The sequence below is a fragment of the Oryx dammah genome, unplaced genomic scaffold (genome assembly GCF_014754425.2).
Source record: "Oryx dammah isolate SB20612 unplaced genomic scaffold, SCBI_Odam_1.1 HiC_scaffold_7, whole genome shotgun sequence".
NCBI lineage: Eukaryota > Metazoa > Chordata > Mammalia > Artiodactyla > Bovidae > Oryx > Oryx dammah.
In genome coordinates this window covers 31,999,896-32,010,016 of record NW_024070191.1, presented here as the reverse complement: position 1 = coordinate 32,010,016, position 10,121 = coordinate 31,999,896, and the positions used below count along the sequence as shown (strand labels likewise).

General features: G+C 41.5%; 1 protein-coding gene across 2 annotated transcripts in view; it reads right to left on the bottom strand.

Moving 5' to 3' along the window:
* Positions 1-10,121, bottom strand: part of ASH2L (ASH2 like, histone lysine methyltransferase complex subunit) — a 29,679-nt gene that overhangs the window by 14,488 nt on the left and 5,070 nt on the right. The window contains exons 4-10 of one of the 2 annotated variants that reach the window (XM_040242938.1): positions 8,431-8,519; positions 8,073-8,167; positions 4,101-4,196; positions 3,304-3,399; positions 2,542-2,617; positions 1,816-1,833; positions 290-383 (exon numbers count right to left, since the gene is read on the bottom strand). In XM_040242938.1, the coding sequence (XP_040098872.1) occupies positions 290-383; positions 1,816-1,833; positions 2,542-2,617; positions 3,304-3,399; positions 4,101-4,196; positions 8,073-8,167; positions 8,431-8,519 (564 nt within the window). The remainder of the gene's footprint in view (positions 1-289; positions 384-1,815; positions 1,834-2,541; positions 2,618-3,303; positions 3,400-4,100; positions 4,197-8,072; positions 8,168-8,430; positions 8,520-10,121) is intronic. The other variant, XM_040242939.1, reaches the window with a different exon arrangement.

The window sequence follows — 10,121 nt, the reverse complement described above, 5'->3', positions numbered from 1 at the left end:
CTATCCTTTATTGGTTTGTTTCACTGCCTTTGGTCCATCTATCCTTTCTCAAGATGCCTTAGCGGAACTTCACTCCCAGGTCAATCACCACAGGGTGCTTCCCTGGGGCTGTTTCGTTTAGAAACAAGTTCCCCAAACAGGGCGCCTAGTCTGGGGCTACTTGACCCCTCAAACTGTTTAAGATTTGAGAACAAGGGGCAGGCTTGTGCCTGCAGGCTGATCTCCTGCCTCCCTGAGGCGCTCTGCAGCCCTCTGACGTGGTAAGGGGCCGGGGGCGGGGGGTGTTCACCTCCGGGCCTTCTTGGTGGTCCCCGCGGTGCTGCCGTCCTGCTGTTTGCGCTTGGCTCCTCTGCCTTTCCCGCTGCTTCCTGCTGCAATGCCGCCTTTGAACAGAAGGCAGATCACTTTCAGTGAGCTGTGACAGAGGACAGCTCCCCAGGGACGAACACTCCCAGTGTGCATTTGTGTGACACCACAGGATTTCCTGCCCAGAAGCATATGGGACGTCGCCCTGGTTCGCCTGAGTCTGCTGGGTGGCTCCCAGCCCTTCTGGCAGCAACTCCAGCGAACCCAGCACTAACGACACCTGGGTTACAGCTGTGCCCTTCGCTTCCTAAATGAACTGCAGCTCCGGGAACACTTTCCAAGGATGTGACACAAATGCATTTTCACTCATTCAGACTGCAGACACCCACAGCTAGAAGGAACTGCGTGGATAGTTTTTTCCACTCAAATCAATACAAACATCCATCAGGAGAACATCCTCACTGAGGGGATGCTCGCTTGCATGAACTGCACACGGCATAGTCCATAAACATGAGGGAGGCACAGGATCTGCTAAAGCGCTGAACTTGAACTTCCAGCAAAACAGAAGTACATCAAACGTGGAAACAAAAAACAGAAATACTAAAAAGGTGTTTCTCTTCAGTGCTTCTAGGCATCTGGTGTGGTTGTTCATGACACAAGCAGGAAAGGCGGCTTTAAATTTAGTCAGCAATCTTTACAATTATTAAAGTTGTGCCAATGCATCAAATTTAGGTTAGACGAATCTGGCTTGTGGAATTAAAGAGAAAATACAGATAGAGAATTTGTAAATTAAAAAAAAAAAAAAAAAACGAGCTACATACTAAAAGCCACAAGGAATACTACCTTGTGCACTTCTAAAATAGGTACTTTGAAATTTTTGTCCAGTTGTCATTCCTCTTAATTAGTTTATTTTTCCAACTTCCAGGAAATATCCCTGAACTGTAGGAAAACACCTTTACGTAACAACTGCATGAAGTACTGTATCTTAATTTGGGGCAAGCTTGGAAATTATCAGCAGTTCTGCTGCAATAAAAAGAGGATCAAGACGTTGAAGGCAGGTCATATTCTGCACAGACAGGACCAGATTTATGCTGAACTTCCTTTTATGAACATACCTGGTGTTGTCCTGTCCTCATAAAAGGCTTAATGTTGAACTGTTAAAAACATCAACATCTCTGTAGTTTGTTACCTTATTCAAAAAAACCGTTAGGTTTTATTGGCATTGCATTTCAATTATTTTGAGACAAGTTTTAGATCCACGTTGAAAAAATCAAGCAACACTAAGCAGACTGCTGGCCATGTCAGGCAGAATATGACAACGTACAAGCTTCCAATTACTAACATTAAACCGGAACTACTGTTTCATATCAAGTGCTACTGCCACCAACTCCACAAGGCTTTACAATCTTAACTCAGTTTCAGCTTCTATCACAACTCAGCAAAAAGCATTTTCCAAAACACAAAATACTTAAGTCTGAGAGGCTGAAAGAAGACAGAGGAGGAATTCACCTCCAAAAGAGGCTCCACCTGTAAGAACAGAAGTGGCACTGTGTATTCGTCAAATTTTAACAAAAAGGGGAAAAATAATGTAAAGAGATGAACAGCACACTTAGTTATATTAGTAACAGTGGAAATGGTTACATATTTAAGACCCTATCACTCCAGAAAAGAAGGTAGCGACACCATATGTCAGATGAAGAGCTGGCTACCTCCCCATTGTATCTGCTTTCAATTTGTTGCCATTAGTAGCAAAGGGCTGTCCTGCTCTTACAAGGGTTAGACAAAAACATGCTACAGTGGGTGGTCAACACAGAAACGGTGTCACGTGCATAAGCTCAAGATTTAGGGCAAGAAAAATTAGAAGACGGGTAGGAAGTTAAATAGCAGTAGAATTAAGGAAAATTTGAGTGCAAAGCACGTGAACCTAAATTAAGTGTTAGTTATGAAGATACAGATGGGGAGTCAAATATAAACTTAGTAAATCTGACCTTAAAATTGTACCTCGTTTTATGTTAAACGTTTCACTTAAGACCAAACTGTAGTGTAACGTAACAAAAATTTCTCTTCTACTACCATCACTCAAATCCATAGTTAGCCCCTAAAAATTGAGACTTGGACTTTAAAGCATCTTAGTAAATACCTAGTCAAGAATCAGTCCAGAGACTGCCCAATTCTAGGCACATGTGGACTGAATAGCGTACAAACATTTCACCCATGGGATATTTAAACACTTACCATTTAGATTCCCACTGGTAGACAGGGCACTACTCTGCTTTTGGTTGTCATAAGCAGGACCGATGTTACTAAGATCCTAGAGGGAAAATATTCAATTATAGAGGGTGGCTACCTAATCAAACCAGCCTGGCAATGTTCAAAAAAAAAAACACAAAAAAAAAACGGGAAAAAACAGAAATTCTAATAGAACGGCAACCTAGACTCTGAAGCCTGCAGAGGTCCCAAACTTAGAGGCTTCAGGGATCAGCAAGTCCCATGTGTGAGGCAGCCAAGGGTGAGGATGGAAGTGCTTTCAGAATCAGGCTGAGCCAGGCTGGGGGTGGTGGAGGGGGAATGGGGAGGGGTGGTAGAGGACCAAGGGCAGACCTCCCTGTGGGAATCCAGGCCCAATGCGGCCAGAGCTCCACATTTTACAAGACAAGACAGAAATCTGAATCTCTATGAAATCTGAGGTGGAAAGAAAATCAGAAATGACTTGGAATGGCGTATTTGTGTTACAAGTGAGGAAACGGAAGTTTAAGAAGATAAAAACGGTTTATGTGTCAAGTCGTAACATTTTAGGGAAGAGCTGCAACTAACACCCCGGTCTCCCAGTTTGAGGTGAGTGCTCTTTCTTTCACATGGAATAAGAACCATTTATTTGGAGCCCACCGCGTCATGGGCATTTGTAAGTGGCAAATACACAAATGTAAACACAGCCTGATTCTCTCTGTCCCCATGGCTTAAAAATCAAATGGGGGCCTGTGAAGCCGATTAACGTACCTGATCCAGAAGGCCAAACTTGGGGTAATCTTCTTCTGGGTCCTTACTCCCTGGATCAGGGTGTTCCTTTACTAAGAACACATCTCTTTCTTTACTCTAAAAGGAAACGGTATTTTAGTGTTACTGGAAATTTTATACTTAAACTGAATGGATGATTAACCCCTAACTCCCAAATCCTAGGTGTAATCTTCAAATCTCAACATGAACACCCTGCCCCCTGGGGAAAAAAAAAAAAAACAACATACACCAGTACTGTTTTTCTTTGATTAGAAAACTAATGCATGACCATCATAAAATACAAACGGTAGAGAAACTTGACAAAATGAGAGCCACCATCCTTCACAACCCTCACTCATCCCCACACCTCACAGAGATACATAGTGGTAATAGCTTGTGCTGACGTCTCCCCAGGTGCTCTAACGACAATAATGTTCAGAACAGAGTTTGTTTTTTTTAATCAAAGAAAATAATTGTCTCCAATTTAGGCATAAAACTATACTTGCCAAAGTACAACGGACAAAGGATTCAGCAGCGTACATAAAACTACCATATCTTCACTTAAGACTATGTGCGACTTACTGATTTTGTGTGAAAACTATTAAAATTTACAATTACTAAGATTTAATACTGTTGTTCTCATTTTCTTAGTCATCACATTATTTCAGTGAGACCACCATCAAAAAAAAAGCTCAACAAAACCCATTTACTTATATACATATATATAATTTCTTGTATAAATTCTTACAAGGAACACTGGTTTTCTAAACATTGAGTCTAGTCAATTTTAGCTGACTTACCATAGTTTTCACAATGTTATTTGGCCAGGTCATTTTCCCAGGTCTTTGTCTGGTCGTCATGCATTCCCAGTATTTATCAATAAACGGTATGATATCCTGATTTTTAAAACAAAATATGTTAAAGCCTTTATAGCTGCTTTTGAAATTATGCTCACACACACAAAAAAACACTGCTGCATTTTCAAAGATCTCATCAGAATCAAAAGACAAACACATGTTTTTCATCTTTTAATAACTGAATGAATATATAACGTGAACAACATGTAGGTTGCGGGGAATTTCAAGCAAGCATATACAGCTCTTAGCCACACAGCGCTTATGAGCTGGTTAAGGGAAAAGACGTGCTCTTGTCTCCTGGTATCCTCTCCCCCGAGCTCCTGCTCCTCCACGCTGGGGACACCTCTACCTGGACGTCCTGCATGCACTTCAGACTCCTGTGACTAGGACTGACCTCGAACCTCACCTCACAAATCTGCTCTGCAGGTTTCTATTCTTGCTCTTCGCACTCAGGATCACCCAGAATCACAGGTTTCACACACGGAGTCACCCTCATCCTTCTCACACAACCTGCACATCTCAGGAGTCACCAAATGAACTTTAAAATTCCAGAAAATGTTCACCAATCAGGCCTCCTTCCTGCTCCAACTGTGGTCCTCGCCAGCCTCTGCTTACATGACTAACACAGTGTCTGAACTTCATCCTCTGTCACCAACGTCCTCCCCCGCCTAGGCCACCTACCCCAGCCTACCACTAACGTCTTTCACCAGAGTCAGTTCCGTGAACATGGAAACTTTACTGACAGGAGCCAGGCTGAATTAGAGGAAGTATAAGGGAAGACTGGAACGTCTTCTTGTTCGAGAAGGTAAGGAAGAGTTCAGACTGATAGGGACATATCAAAAAGTGTCTGAAGTCAGCCAGGATAGGGCTACACTGGTCAGATCTGAGCATCAGAAATCCAGAAATCCCATGATGGACTATAAAAATCAGTGAGTCTTAAAACTAAAGACAAACAACAGCAACAACAATGACCGGGGGGAGGGCTCTTCTTTACAAAATAACTGTAACCGATAAATATATTCTGTTGTACAAGGACCACTCTATTAACTGATTGAAGTTAGGATAATTAGTGGTTACAATTACCACTGCTTGAAAGGGTTGCGAGAACAAGATATTCACACGAACTCCACGTATTACCCATGAGTTACTTAATGATTACAAAGAAAAAGGGTCTCTTTACAGTGGAGAAATTAAGTGGTCACATTTGGGATCACTAATAATAAAACAAGGCAATGTCTTATGCCTCCTAATGGAATACACAGAAAAACACATACTACCTACATAATATTCTTGCCAAAAATGTTTAAGCTGAACCTAGTCATAAGGAAACAAGTTGATAAATCCATGAGGAACATCATGGCAAACAACTGTCTAGGCTCTTCAAAATTTCAAATGTCATAGCAAACCAAAAAGAAAAAAGAAACTGCTCTAGAGATAAAAGGGACATTACAACTAAATTCAATGTGGGATCCTTGATCAGGTCCTGGCTGGAAGAAAAAGCTATGAGGGACATTATTTAGACAAAAATGTTGAGAAAATGTACACTGTATACACAAAATACACAAACTATATATATAAGAAAACTGCACTGACATTAATTCTTTTGAGTGTGGTCATTGTATTGATGAGAGAATACTGGATAAAGTATAATATCTACAATTTTATAGATATTATACTTAATGTAAGCCTTAAGTCTCATATAAGCTTACAGGGAAAATATACATAAAGCAAACACAGCAAAATATTAACAGCAGGCAAATCTAGATAAGGAATAAACAGGCATTTATTGTAGTATCTGAATTTTTCTGTATATTTGAAAAATTCAAAATAACAATTTGGAAGGAAAAAAAACGAGACAAATCTAATCATAGCACACCTGTGTTTAAACGCATTCTTTTTAATGTAGGAAAAAAAGCTGGGCAGGGGCAAGGGGAGCCCTATGCTGACTCCCTCAGCTTTCAGGATTAAGCCCTAACTCGTCTGTTTAGCAGAAAAGGCCTTACTCAGTCTGATCCTGAATACACTGGTCTCACTAAACAATGGAACAACAGACTGGTTCCAAATAGGAAAAGCAGTCCGTCAAGGCTGTATATTGTCACCCTGCTTATTTAACTTATATGCAGAGTACATCATGAGAAACACTGGGCTGGAAGAAGCACAAGCTGGAATCAAGATTGCTGGGAGAAATATCAGTAACCTTAGATATGCAGATGACACCACCCTTATGGCAGAAAGTGAAGAAGAACTAGATAAAAATGAAAGAGGACAGTGAAAAAGTTGGCTTAAAGCTTAACATTCAGAAAACTAAGATCATGGCATTCAGTCCCATCACTTCATGGTAAACAGATGTGGGAACAGTGGGAACAGCAGCAGACTTTATTTTTTGGGTTCCAAAATCACTGCAGATGGTTATTGCAGCCATGAAATTAAAAGACACTTTACTCTTTGGAAGGAAAGTTATGACCAACCTAGATAGCATATTAAAAAGCAGAGACATCACTTTGCCAACAAAGGTCCATCTAGTTAAGGCTATGGTTTTTCCAGTGGTCATGTATGGATGTGAGAGTTGGACTATAAAGAAAGCTGAGTTCGGAAGAATTAATGCTTTTGAACTGTGGTGTTGGAGAAGACTCGAGAGTCCCTTGGACTGCAAGGAGATCCAACCAGTCCATCCGAAAGGAGATCAGTCCTGGGTGTTCATTGGAAGGACTGATGTTGAAGCTGAAACTCCAATACTTTGGCCACCTGATGCGAAGAGCTGACTCACTGGAAAAGGCCCTGATGCTGGGAAAGATTGAAGGCAGGAGGAGAAGGGGACGACAGAGGATGAGATGGTTGGATGGCATCACCGACTCAATGGACATGGGTTTGGGTAGGCTCCAGGAGTTGGTGATGGACAGGGAGGCCTGGCGAGCTGCGGTTCAGGGGTCACAAGGAGTCAGACACGACTGAGCGACTGAACTGAACTGAACTAAACACCCTACACCAGCTAGTGCTGTTCCTTTTCTTTTGGTCAAGTCATGCGGCTTGTGGGATTTTAGTTCCTCGATCAGGGACTAATCGTGCCCCGGGCAGTGGAAGCCGAGTCCTAACCACTAGACCACCAGGGAAGAGGGCAGTCCCCAGCCAGTGTCTTTCCAACTGTAGGCTGCAGTCAATTAGTGGGGCATACAATCAATCTTAAAAGTCAAAGCTAGCACTGACTAGAATAGAAAATATCAGCATATGGAGAGAGACGGTGACAGGGTGCTTCAGTCTTCAAAGACTCACGGATGGGCTGACCATCTAATTTTGAATACTGACTTTAGTCATGTAGTTTAACAATAAAGGATAAATTTTTTTTTAATAAGTCAACCTTTTCCCTAACAAAATCTGTGATAGGCATCCATAAAAACAGCGCAAACTAAGCTGAGAAGGTTCACCTCAAAATCTGATTATTAATCGTGGAACAGACAATTGTTTGCTTCTGTAAAGCCAATCAAAACTATTTAAAGATTCATCCTTCTAAGAGCTAAGCCAATGACATAATGAACACACACCAAGAAGTTAGTAAATCACATGAAATGAGAAAAATGGAATCACTGAATCTACAGTCATATATTCATAAAAACTGGGAGAAAAGAACTTGTCAGGCTGTACAGCTGACCCTTGAAAAATCATGGGGTTAGAGGGACTGGACTGTCCACAGTCAAAAATCCTCCTATAGTTTTACAGTCGGCCCTCTGTATTCGTGGTTCTACACCCAAGGATTCAACCAGCCTTGAATTGTGTAGAACTGTGGTATGTATTTACTGAAAAAATCCACATGTAAGTGAACCAGTGAAGTTCACACCTGTGTTGTTCAAGGGTCCACTGTATTTAGAAGTTCCTCCTGATTCTCTGGCATGATCGCAATGACAGTAATTCTATCTCTACCTTATCTTTGGAGAACATGGTTTTTGGATGCTCATCTTGTGTTCGGGACTGCCACGTAAGGTTGGCCAAAGCACTAAGGCACATTTCTTTCAAGTCTATAAAAGCAAAAAGGAAGAAAGAGTTACTGTAGTAATATATTCCTGCTACCACAGGAATATTCAACCAGATGGTCCACAGATTAACAACTACAGCATCATCTGATCTAAAACGGACAAGAGCAGGCATCCAGAGCTAAGCCCCAAAGTAAATTCTACCAGCTTCGTGGCAGAGGTTCCCTGATTTGGCTGAGCCCAGATCCCTTTTCTCTGCCAGCTAACCAGAGGAGGTCACTGTGCAGCCCTCCAAGGCTTGTCCTTACTTGCTTGCTTCCGGAGGAAATAGGTGTTCCCGCTATGATGGCACACGTTGCAGTGGAAACTGTAGTTGGTCATGAATGGTAGACAGGATCTGGAGAACACCAAATTGAGCAAATTAGTGAACTTCTGAACACACACTTAAAAGAAGTAGATCAACAGGGATCCTTTCCCTCAGTGAAAGTTAGATAATGATGCTAATATAGTAATACACTCTCAAAACTTGAGAAGGGCACCAAAACAGGGCGCTTTGTAGTTTTACAAATAGCTGAACATTTCCGCCACAAAAATTTACCAGGACATTATCCACCACAGTTGACGATTCAACATCTGGCAGGTTCTGACTAGAGCCCCTATCCAGGCTAGTTTATTACGGTTTTTAAACACCTAAAAAGAGTGTACTAGGCTACTTGTGGAAGAAGACAAAGCAGTCTCTTTAAATATCTTTGCACTGAAATATCTATATTTAAATTATATTTAAGTCTCTTTGTAAAGTGTCAATAAAATTGTTGGAAAGGGCAGACAGAGGTATAAAAAGATTAACTTCAAAATGTAAATAATTATTCAAGAACAACACATAAGTCCAAAAACATTACCTGCCTCATTACCAAATGAATCCTATAGATGACAGCCTTGAAGAATTTATCATTTACTTATTTTTTAACATTCACTCTTCTTCTCTGAAACACATTATTATTATCTTAAATATTTATTCATTTGGCTGCTCTGGGCCTTGGTTGTGGCACACAGGATCTTTGTTGAGGCATGCAGGATCTAGTTCCCTGACCAGGGACTGAACCTGGGCCCCCTGCATTGGAAGTGTGGAGTCTTAGCCACTGGGCCACCAAGAAAGTCCCGTTTTTACGAATTTAAAGGACTGAAGTAGTAACTTCAGATTTAAGAGTTAGGGAAGATTTTTCTAAGACACAAATTATGAACTGGATTTGGAAAGACAAGTTTCTTTTCTTTTCTATAGGTGAACTATTTTATGTAGAGATGAGAAACTGCAAATTTGGAGGCAAAGGGGCAATCTGGTGCACACCAGTTTGGCCAGGGGAGGGGAGCTGTCAGAGATATGCTGAAAGGCTTGCAAGGTAGGAAGTAGCAGAGGCCTTACATGCCTGGGGAAGTGAATTTTCTCTGTGGGTAACAGGAACACCTTGAAGGGGAAGCCATGTGGTGAAAGTGGTAAGTTTGGTAATAGAACAGGTGTGAAGGGAAGAAGAGATAAAGAAAAGGGAATATGTGAGAAGCTTCTTCAGCAGTTACAGAACGTGTAAAAAAAAAAAAAAAAGCCTCACATAGAGTGAAATAACAAAACTGGGCAAGCAAGTGTACAAGAAGAAAAGAAACTGGTTAGCTTAGGGGCTGATTTTATGTGAGGGGGCAGAAAGTGAAAGGAATCCTAACCACTGAGACTCCTTGTAGGTGTCAGCTCACTTCTTAAGAGATGAGCTCAGGGGCAAAAGCAGGCCTGACTGTCTGAAGGCAGAGAAGAAGCCAGTGGAAGGAACTGGGGGCTAACAGGACCCGTGCATTAGTGCAGTGTGGTGCTGTGCTGGTGACTGGAACAGCATAGGAAAAGCTTGGTCCTGAAAAGGAGAAAGCAACAGAGAAACAGAAGACCGGTTTAAGTTGGAAAAGAAGAAACCAAAATAAAGACAGGTTTATTGTGGACTCTGCTCAAACTTAGCTG